General features: G+C 44.2%; 1 protein-coding gene across 4 annotated transcripts in view; it reads left to right on the top strand.

Moving 5' to 3' along the window:
* Positions 1–5,339: 5,339 nt before the first annotated feature.
* The window catches only part of DEPTOR (DEP domain containing MTOR interacting protein), a 64,881-nt gene continuing 52,716 nt past the window's right edge, over positions 5,340–17,504 (top strand). Inside the window, exons 1-2 of one of the 4 annotated variants that reach the window (XM_072328478.1) lie at positions 5,340–5,510; positions 5,952–6,046. In XM_072328478.1, coding sequence (XP_072184579.1) covers positions 5,961–6,046 — 86 coding nt within the window. In that variant the 5' untranslated portion in view covers positions 5,340–5,510; positions 5,952–5,960. The other 3 variants (XM_072328477.1, XM_072328476.1, XM_072328475.1) reach the window with 3 other exon arrangements.

The following is a 17,504-nucleotide window of genomic DNA, read 5'->3' as shown; positions in this document are numbered from 1 at the left end:
CAGGCTGCCCAGAGCCACATCCAGCCTGGCCTTGAATGCCTCCAGGGATTGGGCATCTACAACCTCCTTGGGTAACCTGTTCCAGTGTGTCATCCCCCCCTGTGTGAAAAACTTCCTCCTTTTATCTAACCTAAACCTCCCCTGTCTCAATATGAAACCATTCCCCCTTGTCCTATCATTATCAAGCCTTGTAAACAGTTGTTCCTCTTCCTGTTTACTTTTCCCTTCTAAAATTACCCCTTCTTTTAACAGTCCTTTCCTTTGTTGAGCATCAGTTCACAATGACGTTCTGACAGGCTTTTTGATGCTCAATTTCCCACACGGACCACTGGGTGGCAGAGCGATCATGCACATATTTAATGCATAGAGTGTTTCAGGGTCCAGTTATGACAATGAGAACAGCTGCTGGTGGATGCAGATGCTCTAGTACGTTCTGATACCTCAGGCTTTAGCATTACAGATATCCTGTAGTAGTGGTGTCATGACTGCAGTGTGCTGTGTCTGTGTCCCAGAGGCCCTTCCCTCCACCTGAGGAGCAGGCCTGTGTTCCTCAGGGCCATGTACTGCACAGCCCTACCCAAAGGCAGGATACAACATGGTTAATGGTGCCTGTATGAGGAAAGTCTGTGTAGTCTGGATCTGTTCAGCCTGGGGGAGAGAAGACTGACTTGGGGATCTGATCAGTGTTGATAAATTTCTAAATGGAGGTGAGAGGAAAATGGATGAGGCCAGGCTCTTCTCGATGGTATGCAGTGATAGGACAAGGAGCAATGGCCTAAAGCTTGAACACAGTAAGTTCTGTACTAACATGTGGAAGAACTTCTTTATGGTAAGGGTGATGGAGAACTGGAACAGGTAGCCCAGATAGATTGTGGAGACTCCTTCTATGGAGATATTCAAGACCCATCTGGACGCCTACTTGTGCTACCTATCATAGGGAACCTGCTTTAGCAGGGTGGTTGGACTCCCAGGTTTTGCATCCCAAGAGAAAGCAATTTTTATTTAAATGTGCATAAGCTTTCAAGGCTCGGTTCAATGCAAAGTCAAGCTGTCAACTCAAGCCACAATGATTTAAGCAAAACTGTTTTTGATCTCACAGATACCAGGACGTATTAACACAGAGGTGGAGGACAGCCTAAGAAGCTGTCTTTTACCTTTATAATATAGGAGTTGTCTTCACACTTGAAATGAGGTTTACAAAGAAGCTCCCTCTCAGCTGTTAGTCATGCCTGCCAGCTGACTCACACCTCCCAACCCAAGTCTGGTTACTACAAAAGTCCTGAACTGTAACCTGGGCTAAATGTGTGATGTGGCACAGCTCTGGCTGCATGAGTTTGTAATTACTATCAATTAAGTGTAGGATAAAATAAGAGAAAACAAAGCAACAAAATGAAAAAAGCTAATGGAAATGCATATTAAATGTTCAAAGAGTAACATTCCTACTTTTTGACAGGTAAATATTCTTGTGATGCTCAAAATTAGGAATCATTACGAAACTGCTGAAGATGCAAAATAAGACAAATTAGAAGCTGTTCCAGATATATAATAGATACATAGAGGGACTCCAGTGTAACAGAACCAATGGCATTACTGAGAGTGCAGAAATCAATTACATATTGGCTAACAAAAATGCGAGTTTAGCAGAGTGCTCTATCAACAGTTACTGAGGTTACCGGTCTGATATGGATTTCTCATTTTTTTTCACCACAGCTTACCAAAGCTGTTTATTTCCATGAAATGTTCCTCCACTGACAGGAGGAATCTGTATCTGCCTTGTGGTAGTGCTAGACGTCAGCCTGCATATGAGTCTCAGTATCTTTGACCCAGAGAGAACCTGGGTATTTAACACAAAATGGAAAAGCTGAGTAAGGATAGGCTCAGAATGCCCCTTTTAGATCATGATCAAAATGTCTTTTTCTCTATACTTCATCTTGTTATTATAATGAATGCCAGGTCAGCGATACATGCAATGTAAGTATCTGAACAGAAACAAGTCTCACTTGTGCTGAAATGTTAGACATTTCATGGTCTTGCTTGCAGAAAATTAATTAATTGTGATAGATCCTCCCGTTATCTCACCATGGTGGCTTTCACAGGAACTTGGATGTTATATTGGAAAAAGAGAAGTATAAAACATGCCTTTTTTTTTTTTTTTTTTTTTTTTTTTTTTTTTTTTTTTTTTTTTTTTTTTCTGTGAAAACTTGCTGACTTTTCCTGTGGTTTATCACAAGACTAAAATTAGCCTGGCCAGATGCATTCAGCCCTTTGAATCACACAAGCCCTGATTCTTCTAACCAGTTTCCAGCAGACAACTTAAATTGTTCAAGCTCAGAGCAGCAAATGAACAGCAATGAATGTAATCTATGCAGTGCCAAGAATGGGAAATACTATTGTAAATAGCATGAAAAGAGGAGGGCAGGCTGGACAATACCTGGTAGTTTCTCTGCTTTCCTTTGCCAGACTTCTGGTACTAAGGAAGTTAACCAGCTGAAAAACAAAAACAAGTGAGATTTCTTTGCAAATAAGCATGGAAATATATAAAACAAACATCAACAACAACGAACACTCAATCCAACAAAAAAACACACAAAACCACACACACACTCCTTTTTCCAGAAAAGCTCCTTAGATGAAAGGCCAATTAATGGCCAAAATCATTATGTTTTTCTATCTTTCTCAGTAAGAGAAGAAACAGGTATTTTTAAACGTGATGTTTACATAATGCTGGCTTTTACACAACACGTGTTAGGAAAACCAGAACTACAAACCAATTGAAAAGCTCATCTGCCAATGCCTTTTATCCCTAAAGTTCTTCACCATCTTTTGCATGTGACAATCAATGCCTTAATCAATGCCTGAATGATTTCTCCATCATTTTCCTCTTTCAAAGCATCTAGTCATCCCAGCAAGAAAAGATCAATCTTATGTGACCAGTGCCACAGAAGGAAGGAGAATGTACATAAAAACACTGCTAAATTGTCCATACGAATGTTTCACTTTAAATTAAGTTTGCATTAAATTGGACTAAGGAATTAGGTTGTCTAATCTTAAATTAATTTATCGAGAAAAAATTTAGGCCACGGCTGTAATATTCTATAAACAGTGTTCTGAAAGCAATATTCTCATTTCACTTTGTAGGCTTTTATGTTTTACCATTTGTATATTTACTCAATGCAATAAGAAAGTTTATGCAAATCACTAGAATGCTTTTAAAACTGGTGCTTAAATACAGGGTCATATCCCAGCGCCATGATCTCTGGGGCTCAAATGTGTGGCTTTGTGCCTTGCTGTGTGTCAGAGAGCATCTGTTGTCACAACCAGGTACTGGAAGACTTGAGTTTCCCCAGTGCATGTGCTACCAACTATCCATCAGACATATGCAGCTCTTATTACTCTGGATGTAGTGGAGGTTGAGTTTTAAGATATCTCTGGGCTCCAGCTCAAAGGTCTGTCACACTTTTGGATGAGGAATGTCTTAACCTTAGCTAGCTACCTTAATATCACAGAATCACGGAATATCTCAACTTGGAAAGGATTCAAATGGCTTCCTGGCTTGTACCAGAAACAGTGCAGCCAGCAGGAGCAAGGAAGAGGTCATCCCTCTGTACTCAGTTCTGGTCAGGCTGTACTTTGAGTGCTGTGTTCAGATTTGGGCCCCTCACTACAAGAAAGACAATGAGGCCCTTGAGCGTGTCCAGAAAAGAGCAGCAAAGCTGTGAAGGGTCTGGAGCACAAATCTGACGGGGAGCAACTGAGGGAACTGGGATTGTTCAGTCATAGAAGAGGAGGTTCGGGGGGAGACCTTGTTGCTGTCTACAAATCCCTGAAAGGATATTGTGGTGAGGTGGGAGTCAGCCTCTGCTCCCAGGTAACAGAGATAGGATGAGAGGGAATGGCCTCAATTTGTGCCAGAGGAGATTCAAATTGGATGTTAAGAAATATTTATTCTCAAAAAGTGTGGTCAAGCACTTGAACCGGCTGCCCAGGGAGGTGGTGGAGTCACCATCCCTGCAGGTGTCCAAGAAACATTCAGATGTTGTACTAAGGGACGTGGTTTAGTGGGAAATATTGGAGGTCGGTAGATGGTTAGACTGGGTGATGTCTGGCCTGGGAGGGAGGACCAGGTCAGTTTAATCTCTTACTAGATCTCATGTTTCTATAGCAGTCTGCGCATTAAAAACATACAAGCTAGAAACATCTAAACAGGTCAATTTATGTAGCTTAATTCTTGCTCTTGACTCTGAAACGTGATCCTTCGGGGTTATGTCAGCTAACCGTCAAGGAGAGACATCAGGTTTGGGATGATTGATACCTAATCCCTTCCCTTGAAGCACACTGTAGCTGTCAGATACTTCAGTGTGAACATGTGGAACAAATTACAAATGGGATATCAGTGTGGAAAGGCAAACATGGCAGCCTATGAGCATTAAATTATTCAGTACAGGAAATTGCACTGACCTGCGAGAATAATCTGATCTGCAAGGAAAGAAATGTATTTCAGGCTGCAGTTCCACAAGCACACTGAGTCAAGCTGCTGGCTTGTCACTGCTGAAAGACAGCTTCTTCCCCTTCTTCCCCTCCCTCTTCCTCCTCTCTATTCCTGCTCTCAGCCACCCAGGCCCACTCCACCTCTGTGTCAGCACCAAGCCTATGAGATCTAAAGCCACCTGCATGGCTCTGCTTACCAGCCCAGTCTTCCCTCCTTGGCCCAGTTTTCCTTCACTCACCACCCATTGGTCAGGGGAATTCTTTCAGACACACTGAGATATTCCCTACAGTGACTGTGCTGGGCTGGACCAGAGGTGCACCTGGTCCAATATTCATCCCACAGGTGGCTGTGAACAGATGCTAGGGAACAGCAGAGAAGGCATATGTGGAACTTCTTGCAAGTGCTTGCCTTGCTTCCAATTATTTTTTAGCAGAGAATTTTCTCAGATGGACATTGCTCCTGTCTGCTTCCTAACCCTCCTTGCACTTATTTTCCAACTACATGTCCATTTTTTCCTTGACTCCAACTTGTTATTATTATTATTACTTTAATCAAGAGCCTCCTTTAGTCTGCAATCCTGCAAGTCTACATGGGCTGTTTGGAGATCTACCACCTCTTTATTTTCAGTCTGGTTTACACTGGGCTCAATTCCTTTATGTGATTCCTTGTTAATGCTTATCCTTGTTCCCAAACCACAGTCACAGTCATCCAGCTACGACAATATCACAAATACGAAGCAGATGCAGTTTTCCATGCACACAGTGTGTGCAGGCAGAGAGAAGCGCAATGAGTGCACAATCAAGGTGTACACTGATTAAGCGTTGTTGCAAATGAAAATCCTTCTTGGACCACTGCAAGAAGTGGCCTCGGACTTGTTTCCATTCTGCTGCTTTTTTCCACCAGCAGTGCTGACAAAGGGTGTTCACGACCTCGTATTTCCCATCTCAGAGACTGAATATTGCGAGAAACGCTTTCCAGCCCCCAGGAATTCTGCGGTCGCCGTCGCCGGAGGGACAAAGAGGTGCGGCTGCACGGGTGAGATGCGCAGGGAGCCGGGCGGCGGGGACAGCGCGGCCGGGGGCAGCTCCGCGCACCCCATAGCCGGGGCATGGGGCAGAGCGCAGCCCCACCGGAGCCGCTCCCGTGCCGGGGGCTGCCGGTGCCTCCCTGCCGTGTGACAGCCGGGGGGGGCCGCTGCTGCCTCGGCGAGCCGTGCCGCGGCGGCCGCAGCCATGTGTTTCTCTCCCCGCCCGTGACACAATAACACGGGAAGCGGGGCGGGTTTTGGAGGGGGTGGGGGGGGAAGCGAACCGAAACGGCGCTCCGTCTCCTCCAGGTGAGCGCGGCGGGGGGAGGCTGCCGGTGTCCCCGGCCACGAGCGGGGGGATCGAGGCTGCAGCGGCTGCAGCTGCGGCCGGGGGGCTGAACCCGCTCCCCTCAGCTCGCGGCGCTGTGCCCGCAGGCAGCGGCGATGGAGGAGGGCATGAGCAGTATGCAGCAGAAAGCGACCGAGCTGGAGCACATGGCCGAGGTCCTGCTGACCGGCGAGCAGCTGCGGTAAGCGGTGCCGTGCCCCTTCCCGGGCTGTGCTGTGGGACCGGGGTCCCGGCGAGCGGCGGGAGGGGTGGGATTGAGGACGTGCCCCTTGGAAGCCGAGCGCCTGCCCCGCTGCCCGCCCGGCCCCGGCTGCTCGCAGCCCGCAGCCCGCGGACCGCTGCGATATCGCGGCGGATTGGGGATCCCCGCGGAGATAGCGGGGCTGTGCGGCCCCGAAACTGTTAATTGCAACGCCTGACTCAGTTAATTTTTAATTTCTGGGATGTGTTCGGTGCGCTGTTTCTACCCATTCACTACGGAGGAGACCAGAAGTTGTAAGGCTTTCGGCTTGTCGATGAACCTTGTGATTCTGGAGGAAATACCCCATTATTATTACTGTGTGTTAGATGTGTAACTGGAAAGAGAATGGAAGAAGATGTGCTCAGTGGCTTTTGCTTGAATTTTCTTTGAACTTTTTGCTCAGGTGCTGGACAAGCAGTGCAGAATGGCAGCAATGTTGCTTGCTTGGGAAGGTGCCATCACTGCTGCTTCTGCAGGCACTGACATTGGTACTGGTAGCACTGACATGGCAAGCACCGTTGGCACTGTGCAGTGCACGTCAGTGATAGCCATATTCAGGCAGTAAACATCTCTGTGGTTTGGCTCAACTACTTCTCTGTGCTTAAGATTCTTCGTCTGAGCAGCTTGAAATGAAACCTGGATTGAAAGGATCTTAAAACCATAGAATCATTAAGGTTGCAAAGACCACTAAGATCTATTCCAGCCATCAGCCCATTACACCATGCCCAGTAAACCCTTGGTGCCACATCTACAAGTTTCTTAAACACCTCCAGGGATGGTGACTCCACCACCTCACCTCCATGGGCAGCCTGTTTAGGACACATCAGCATGCAGGCTTTGCAGGGTGAACTTGGTGCTAGGTTTGTTGAAGTGCTGACAAGACTCCTACAGCTTCCAACTCACCTCACAAAAGCTGAATATTCAACTGTAATACAAAATTTCTATTGAGATCTACTTAAGACCTTCTGTATTCCTTGAAGTTAAATGTAAGAACAAAAGCTTTGCAATTGTTTTCTAAGGAGAGGATGGAAGAACTTCAACAAATCTGGCTCCCACAGTCAGTTTTACTGTCACAATCAAGGATGGCACTTATAATTTCATTGAATCATTAAGGTTGGAAAAGAAGTCTAAGATCATGTAGTCTAGCATTGACTCATCACCACCTTGCTCTCTAAACCATGTCCCTAATTTTATTTATTAAGGTAATTAGATGTGATGCTATTTTTGGCCAAGATCATCTACAAAATAATTATTCCCCATCCTGGTCCCATGAAGTTACCTATGGGCATTCCCTTATGAGTACATCAGAAATGACCTAGATCACCCTGGACTAGTTTGATAGCCCAGCCTCCATTAACACCTAGCTACTGCAGAAGAGATCTGCTTCCCCTTCCCCTCTTGTCCATGGTTCTGTAGTCCTATGCAGTGCCAGCTCACATCCCTGCACCTTTCCATTGTGACCAGCATGTTGGTTTTGTGAGATGATGACTGCCAGCATCTCCAGAGGATGGATGGTGGAAATATGGAGCCAGAAGGAGGGAGAGGGGGTGGTGGGGAAGAAGCAGATCTCCCATTCTGGCAGAAGGGATCTGTTGGATCATCTGGAGCTGTCCTGGGAAACTGCACCCTAAAACATCTCTTCCCCTAACTCTGGTAGCTGTATTATGTTTCTCTGTTGGGATGCTCTATACAAGGGTTTTCCAAACAGTAACAACTGCAGAATAGATGACAGAAGACTGTCTGGTAGACAAGTTTTGGCTAACCATGCATTTAAAGTTTCCCTTTTCCTGCCCAAGATAAGTGTGTAATTGTTAACGCTAAATGAAAACACGAAGGGCTTTCAAGATCAAAGTTTGGTTATCTCAGAAGCCTCTGGGGCAGACAAACAGACGATAGAAGACCAACATGCTCGTGCATTCAAGGAAACATACTATACTCTTCTTAGTGATGCTTGCAAATGCTAGATAAGCCCTCTTGGGAGTGATGCAGCAGGACAGGTGACTGTGTGTATTTGGGTGAAAGTGCACATAGGCAGGTGTTGCATGCTGCAAGAGGAATGCAAAACTTGGGAGCAAAGTGTAAGATGAAACCGAGCATGGTGTTGCTTACGTATAAATAAGCAAATGTAGGTATAAATACTTTTCTCTTAGACAAAACAACATGTGTCTAAATGCAGATGCTTATGATAGCTGCTTGATTAAGATTCCTTACAAAGTCCTATTGCTTGTCTCACCCTGGCCTAGTGCACTGTCTTACTGGCCCATTCCTGTGGCCTGCTTGCTGTGTGACCCTCCTTGGTTGTGACCTCTTTATGCAGTGAGGGCTGAGCACACTGCAGCAGCACCTGGTGCTGGCACTGGGCTGTCACACAGCAGCTTTGGTCACCAGCAGCTCATGGGAGACAAGGCTGTGATTTAAATCCTGGTCCGTTGTCCATGGGTGATATGATACAAGTTGAAATAAAGGACCTTGAGCTATAGGTTAGCTGGTATGGTAAATTTTCACATCAGGTAAGGTTCTCTGTCTCTACAGCCAGCAGCTGGCTAAGCAAATACTTAACCAACTCTTTCTGTTGGTTAATGGGAACAGACTTTTTAAAGTGAGGACTTCTGAAGTTTGGGTCTTGGCAGGCCTTTTAGTCTCCTCGGAGACTTCACCAAGCTAAGCAAGCCCAAATCCCGCAACCTTTCTTCACAGGAGGGGTGCTCCAGCCCTTCGATCATCTTCATGTCCCTCCTCTGTATCTGCTCCAACAGCTCTGCATATTCTTGTGCTGGGGGCCCCATGCCTGGATGCAGTATTCCAGGTGCAGCCTCTGAGGGCAGAGTAGAGGGGGACAATCATCTCCCTTGCCCTGCTGGCCACCCCTCTTTTGATGCAGCCCAGGATAGTCACAGCTAGACATGTAATCCATGGGAGGTGTAACAGCACTACTGAAGCAGATCATGGTTTTATCCAAAGCAGGGCAGTTCTAGGCTCATTTCCCTGCCAGCAGAAGGGGCAGCATGTTGTGCTCATTTCAGCATTGGTTGGCGGAAACATTAAAGTCTCTGTTGGTGTTTGAGCATTAACTTAGGTACAGCTGGCAACCAAGAGTGGTTTCAACAGGTATGTTTTGCTGTACTTGCTGACTGCCTGTCTTACAGCCAGAATTGACTGATAGCTCATTCAGCAGCTAACTACTTCTTGATCTCAGATTGCCATTGGACTCTGTCGCATGTTCTGAGAGTCTCTCATTTCTCTTATAAATGTATGGCATCATTCAGTGTGTCTGCAAGCATCAGTTGACCAAAAAGCAAGATTTTAAAAAGCACTTATTTTTATTGTATTAGAAATTGCCTTTGTGTACAGGTTGCAGCTCTCTGAATTAGGTGAAACTTTAATGACATTTAATGCTTCTTCTTGGCAGATTTTTAGATGTGCCTTTTTCACAAACCTATATAGGAGGCAGCACCTTCCCCAATTCACACTTCAGTTAATTGTTTCAGTAAATAGTCAGGGAGCTTTTTAGATGAGCTTTGTGTGAGTAGTACCTATAATTCAGTGTCTTCTTTCTTTCTGCTTAGGGAAGAATGAAACATGTTTCTTACGTTCTTCCTGGAAAGACAAAATGTAAGATATGGTTTAACAAAATTTGTTTGCCTTATTATCAGCGTTTGCATGTGACTTTCATTTTACAAGAGGGGTTTTACATGGTAAACAGATGTCAGTTTTGAAGCTGTGAGAGAAAGGTCAGAATCAGTTCTCAGTCGTCTTCCACGGGTCTTGCTTCATGAAGATTATCACTGATGAAAACTTCTTAGTACATCGGAGTGCGTAACTGTCAGAGTCATTAACTTCTGCTGTATTATAGAACTTACAGGTCTATAAACTTTGTTTCTTATTTGGAGCAGTAAACAGTCAACCTTTTTCACTCTGGTAAGGGTCAAAAGTTCATTGGCATTCGAAGATGCAATTAAGTCAATGGCGCATAGCAGTAACAGTTACTAGAGTAATGCAATCAAGAGATCATGGCGTTAATGTATTGCCGTATGATAGAAATATATTAAGCATACAGTTACATAATTTATCAAATGTTATCACTGTGCTTAGAACAGCATTAACACTCCAGTGATGCACAACTGTGGCGGTATAGAGACACACTAAGAGGAGTGAGGAGTTAAGAACTACCCAGTGGTCACTTCCCCTGCAGACAAGTCCAGACTGATTGTCAGATATCAACCAATCTTATATGCCACTTCTGGAGATAGAATTCACTGAGATTAGATTTTGTGATCTGCCTCAGCCCATCTAATACTGAATGTACTTTTTTACCCCCTGCACCATGTTCGTGTACCAACTTTAGTTCTCCACCAGTGGCTGCATTTCTATTAGTGAAGAGCTCCCTAATTGGGCTCAAAACTGACCCTGAGAAAATGATTTTCATTTGTCTCACTTGAGAAGGCTCGTATCCGCTTACTTCTTCAGGGCAGATAGGTCATGGGAGGTTATATCATCAGATCTTTGTGGAACAAACTGCTCCAGAGCTTTCTGCACAACTAATTTCATTTTCACTAATTTGTTTTCCAAAATCAAGCAGCCAAAAAATTGTCAGCCTTCTCTGTGAAATTCCACCAGAGGAATGACCTGAAAGGAGGGCTTCAAAGTGAAGGTTGGGAAGGTTGCAAAACGGAGTGCTTTGAAATCGAGTGGCTTCCTGCTAAATGAATACTATCAAAAACACATTTAATTATACGTTTTAACTTGGGTAAATTAATTTTATAAGTGTATACATTCAGTTTTTCTAGAATCTCTGATATCTGATGTACCTTCTCATGTCTTTGAATCGTGCGTGTTTGCACTAATCTTAATTATGTTGGTGGTGCCATGTACATATATGGACTCAGTGATCTTTATGTGTCCCTTCCAGCTCAGGATATTCTATGATACATGTGAGTGTGTATATATATATGTATCCACATACACACATGTATATACCTAAGGTTCCTGGGCCAGGAATCTCAGTTTCTCCTGTTTTTCAGTGAAATTTCTGGTTATTCAGCATTTCTGTAAATGTGGATGGAAGGCTGTCATTTGCTCAGGTCTTTCCCTTAAGCTGTTTCAATAATTGAGTCGCTCCAGCCAGCAGCTCTGTGTTGAAGTAGCTAACAATGCATGTGCAAACAGCGATCACTCTTGCTCTATGCACACAGTAAGGCGGATGTTGTAAGAGTGGTTTGGGCTGTATATTTTGTGTATTCCATTCCAGATGGAGTGAATCATTAACCTCTGTCTCAGGTTAGCAGAGATTAGCAGGGAAGCAAAGGGTATGTGTAGTGTGCGCAAGAATGGGTTTTATTTATTTTAGATTATAGGAACTGCCTATGAACAGGTAAAGGAGACTGCTCTGATGTCGGTGCTTGTGCAGGGAAGGAAGGGCTAATATCCTATAGACAGCCTCACTTTGCTGTGTGCTGCACTTAGTGCACAACCTCAGCTCTTGTGGGGGCAGCGGCCACGGGCTGGCAGCATGACAGGAGTGCTCCTATCGCTTGTCATTATTATTTACTATTTGTATAGCGATAGCACCTAGGAATTCAAGCTATTCATCAAGTCCCTGCAGGGGTAGGCACTGTGTGCTCAAAAGAAAGATAAAGTTCTTGCAACACAAATCTTGGCCACAGCTTGTGGCAGGTTTTTGCAGCTAACATGGAGCCTAAGAGTGACATCCCTAAAGCACAGAGAAAAGTACCGCTGCAGTGGGGAGATGGAGAACTTACAGTGCGTGTGCTGGGATGGAATGGGATGGGATGGGATGGGACGGGATGGGATGGGATGGGATGGGATGGGATGGGATGGGGGAAACTCTGAGGACAGTCTTCAAGAAAGAACCCACTCCTTACCTCCTCCTGAGTCACATCTGTAGGGTAAGACCTGGCTGAATGCAGGGAAGAGGTCAGCCAGCTTTTGCTGATGGATAAATGGACAAGAACGAAGCAGTGATCTGTGCACCACATGCCAATCAAGCTATTCCTTTTATCTGTAGACTCTGGTGCTTTTTGAAGTGTAAAAATTTAAGAATTTCAGTGCTTTCTGTGATGTAAAATTTAAGAACTTGAAGGATACTGTCACAGCAGAAAATGTGAGCTCCTTTGCAGTCCAGTTGACCTCGTGCCATAGGCTCTTCATCCCTTCTATCAACTGTCCAGGTGCTGAGTGCTGACTTGGAGATACCTCCTGGTTTAGAGCCTGCTCTCAGAAGCAGGCAGTCCCTCCCAAAAGGCCAGACCCTTCCACCTTTCTTACCGCTTATTCTGCTGTTTATATTTGAAACCTCTGCTTTGTGGTTGGCTCTTTTGCCTCTCTCTTCCTGGCACAGCACATTTTTGTGGCCACGTTTGCTGTTAATTTTTCTGTGTCAAAGGCAAGGGTTGAATGCAGTAACCTGTTCAAACTTCTGTGTGAAGAGGTTAAACCAATGAAGAGCTGGCAAATGGAATGAAAGTCGTGGTAAGAACATAAACAGGTTTGGTACTTGTGCCTAGGTTTGAAAGAAGAATACACCCCATAAAAGAGCAACACAAAATAAAGTACAGAAACAGTCTTTGAAGAGAAGCTGCACTGAGGTACTACTAATTACTAATGAAGTAATTACTCTGAAGGAGCCCGTGAAGTTGGAGGAGCCCCCAAGCAGTGGTGGTTCCCTGCTTGAGGCTTCTCTTCATTTGGTCTGGCTTAAGCATCTCTGGACTGTCTCCACATGGTGACCTTCACCGTGGCAGTGATCAGAAGGGCTTTTTGCTGGGTTTTCAGTTGGGTCTTTACAAGCCGATTTATTGCATGACCGCATAAAACCTTCTGGAGAATCATGGAGGGAGAAGCAGCCTTACAGCATTTCACTCAGCTATGGTGTAAGGCTGTGATTTTCTGATACAGCAGATCTGTCTGCAGGCTTCCTCTGCCCCGCTCTTATCGCTTCCCTTGCACTTCTCACTGCTGTTCATGAGATACAAAGTTCAGGGAACTACATCAGTTGCAGACAAGTGAGAAAAGATTAACTTTCTGAACAGGCTCAGCACATGGTGCCAGGGGTGAGAAAGCAGACAGAAATGCATGGTCAGGGTCAGAGATAAGGCACCATATAGGCACTGCTGGGTTTGCTTGGCCACCCCCTCAGTACTTCATTTGCCTGCACACAACTAAGGACAGTTATTTGCTTGATTCCTATCTCCTAACTTCAGGCTCCTATTGAAGATGGGCTATAAAAATAAGGTTGAGTTTAAGTGCATGATGCAAAGAAGAAACAGGTGGCCCAGAAACCACTTGTTGGCACTCTGTTAGGTTTATTTCTCATTCAAGGCTTTTAGCTTTACTTCAGTGCTCCTGTCAGGGTGTTGTGCATGAACAGAGGCAAACGTTGATATATGTATTACAGCTCCATAATGTTGTAGTCTTCTTAGTTTATTTCTTATGAGTGTCTCAATCCAGTAAATGCATTCGGGTATCAAAGGTGCACTTACAGATAATTAAAAAATGCGCCTGTTTGGGCTTCCTAATTCAGAGCAAGTACAGAAGCTAAAATGTTTTTGCATAAGGGAGCCATAATTTTTCATTTCCTTGCAAGCGTGTGGGTGATAACATGAAATACCACACTTGTCACAGGGGTTTGCAAGAAGAGAGCTCTCTGGTTTGTGTGGAGCACCTGGGGTTGTCAGCAGTGGGTTTTACAGCAGAACTGAACTGGTGTGTCAGGCTGCTGCTGCAGAAAAGGGCAGGGGGAGCTTGGGCTCCTGCTCTGCAGGAGGGCTGCACTAGTGCTTACCTGACCCTATGGTGAGCAGCCTGAGGAGCTCAGCTGGGTTACAGTGATCTCAGAATCACAGAATCATTAAGGTTTGGAAAAGACCTCTAAGATCATCTAGTCCAACTGTCCACTTACAAGCAACATTGCCCACTAAAGCATTTCCCTGTGTACAACATCTACACCTTTCTTCAGCACTCCAGGGATGGCAACTCTACCACCTCCTTAGGCAGCTCATTCCAATGCCTGAACATTCTTTCAGAAAGAAAGTTTTTCCTGATATTCAATGCCATTGACAGTGCAAGGGGGAAGTTAAGCTGGCCTGAACTGCTCAGAGGTGAGCAGTTCCAGAGACTCCACAATCCTTCTGACTTCTGATGGAGTCGAACTATGATACAGCTGTGCCAGGCCAGGAGACCCTTTTCACTCTTTTTGCCCATTTTTACCTTGCTATGTCCTACTTACCTTGTGCTGTCTCAAGAACTCATTAAAACTCTCCCTGAATGCATTTCACTTACTAGCTTGGCAGAGGAGACCAGGCAAGGAGCAAAGATTGTTGCCAAAAAACCCTTGAAATGTATCTGAAATCAGAGTGGGACCCTATTTTGCTGTGTTTATTCTGACAAATAAAACCGTGCACTTTGCAAACCAGTAAGTTTGCCAGTCAGTGGTAGGAACTCCCTATTACTATTAGAACTTAAATTGTTAAAATGCTTAAGGTGAGATCCTCTATGTAGGTTCAGATGGTTTGTCAGGACTTTTCTTGGACATGAGAGATTCCATATTTGATTTGTATACTTCAAACAAATGCCTGGACAGACATCCTCTGGTCATGATACACTGCTGCTGGATGGCCTGTCTCATCATTGGGCTGCCAAGAACCACATGCTGCTGACTGTCAGTACTACAAAGAATAAAGAACCCATTTTCTGTGTGATTCTGTGTGATTCTGTGTGATTTATACTGGAAATCCTGAAGATCACATCCCAGAGTGGTGCAAGGCACAATGCAGCTGATGAAAAGATGGCCTCGCTCCCATACTGCTTATAGTCCAAGTGTAAAATAAAAGGATAGCAAATGGATACAGGCGTGTGCAGAGATAACTGAAACTGATGGTTGTTGTGCTGGAAGTGCAGCTTCAGCACACCACCTGCTTAGATGTTATGCTTTTTGGTAGAGATCACAGCAATGCTGGGCAGGATTTGGGGCACTGCATCCAGATATCTCTGTGCATGTTTGGGTGGGAGTGTCGCCTGTTGATAAAACAAGCAGAAGCTGCTTGACTGAAGATTTAAAACCTAATGGCAAAGATGGAACCAAATGGCCAGCTAAAGCAAAAGCCAACATTGCTTGAGAGGTGGTGATGGCAGAGATGGGATCTTGAGAGTGAAGATAAGCACTCACATCATAATGTTTGATGCGACAGAAGAGGAGGAGGAGGCAATGGAAGGAATCAGGGAGATGGGCAATGTGCCTGAAATGAAGAGCTGAAGAAATTATCTTTCCAAGGGCATTCTAGCTAGATAAGAGCCAAACAAGATGGTGTTTACCAAGGGCAAAGCACAGAACAAGTCTTGAGGTATGAGATAATAGGGAGAAATTGGAACTACCCCAGAGGTGAGAAATCCAAAGGTCTTCTGATGAAAAGCAGCACTAACACTATCATATCTATAATTTATGGATCTCATAAAATCTACCTGTTTTGGGAAGATTCTCCCATCCTTTAGGAGCACAGCTGTCATCTTGCACAGATATCTTTCACCTTGCATTGTGGAGTTTTCCCTACCTTTATTTCCTTGTTTGTCTCACTGAGAGCTATTGCCAAAACTGGTATAATGCCATAATGTTCCCATTATTGTTCAGCTGAATTGTTGTATGATCTACTGGCTCTGTGTTTGCACCACTTTCTTGCTGTATTGGGCCAAATGTGTTTATTGGCAGGAGTTAAAAAGAAGCGTTTGCATGTTGTATCTGTTGCTCTTCGCATTGTGGCTTGTATCTTCAAAGCACTGGGGATTCTTACAGCAGGCCTGTGTATTCCTTTGTGTTTTCACAAGCCGTTCTCAGCTCTGATGTAGCAGGCAATCCAAACTTAGGGCATAATTACAACATGGTTCATAAAAACAATGATTTTTAATTTAATTCAAATGAGCCCTGCAGAACATTCACAGGAAGCTGAAATTGTGAGAGCCTGTCTGAGGAATCAGAACCCAACACTTACGCACATCCACTCTGGGAAGAGAGTCTGACAGCACATGGCCAACACATCACTCAAAGTTAGGATTGCAAATAAAGGAAATGACTTCTGAAGAGATACTAGCTAAGAATTATTTATAGTGCTGATTGTCTGTGGCAGAACAATTTCCTTTCATTTCTTGCAGAAAAGATCCTTCTCTTGATAATCACACATCCTTTTCTGCAGAAGCATAGAACTGTATAGTGTAGAAATCAAGGTGATATAATAGAAAGCTGTTAATTGTTTCCTGATTCTCAGGATGTAATTAACTTACACTTTCCTCTGGCAGAAATCAATTTTAATAAGACATGGAAAGAATAATTTCTATCTTAAATTGCTATTCTGGTGCTCAGTCAGAGGAAATAGAGTGAGATTGTGATATGAAGAAGCCATAAGTAGCATTATCACACACAAATTCAAAAAGACTGTACAAATACTATTTTGAGATTTGTTGATTACTGCTGGCTGCACCAATGTAAATGAGTGGTAGTAGGGAAGACAAGGAAGACAAGGAAGACAAGGAGACAGACTTCTTGGAGTTGCACAGGGATTGGACAACAGGCAGTGAGTGCCATTAGCAAGAGAAAGTCCCATGAGATGTCTGAAGAAAATCATTTGCCGTGAGGATAGGTAAAAAAATGGATAGGGACCTGGAGAAGTTTTGGAGTTTCCATCCTTAAAGGTACTGAAGACTCAACTCAACTTCTGACTTACTCTTGACTAACTTATACTAACGGGTAACTTGTACTAACCAGACCTGTTTTGAACAAAGGTTGGACCAGATGACCTTGAGGCCTCCCTTCCGACCTGAATTACTTGCAGTTTCATGAAAACATGGCGTGATGTCATATTGTTTTAGCTGTAATAAATGATATTATCAAGATTTTGTTATGGGTTAATAACCAGTGACTACTGTCCTATCCATTGTACTGGTGGGAGGGCTTGAGAATACTTCCTAACCTTCTTTAGTGGAAGATCAGTTGGGTTAGTTTGTACAAGTGATGTGGTGGTTGTCAGTACCACTTCTTTCACTATGTCCAGCTGTTCAAGCAAATTTAAGGGCTAGAAAAAATCCAGTTCCAAACAAATGTTCAAGAACTTTTCAAATCACTCAGTCCCCAAATCTGGATTTCTATGATCAGTGTGAAGGTGAGAATGTGGTTTCATTGTCCGTGCTGTCTTAATCTGGGCCAGGATTTTACCCCACATTATGTGAAATTCATGAGGTGCCAATATTTCAACTCATTCCACAACCAAGAGAGCTTTTCAAAGTGAATATAGGTTTATCTTTAGATCCGTTTCTTAAGAACTTAGGAGTAGAAATGAAAGTGTGCATACTTTGGACATATTGTTTTCTATCAGTCCTTGAAAGACTATGATAG

The sequence above is a fragment of the Excalfactoria chinensis genome, chromosome 2 (assembly GCF_039878825.1).
Source record: "Excalfactoria chinensis isolate bCotChi1 chromosome 2, bCotChi1.hap2, whole genome shotgun sequence".
Taxonomy (NCBI): Eukaryota; Metazoa; Chordata; class Aves; order Galliformes; family Phasianidae; genus Excalfactoria; species Excalfactoria chinensis.
Note: the sequence above shows the minus strand (reverse complement) of the source record. Positions and strands in the feature narration are given on the sequence as shown.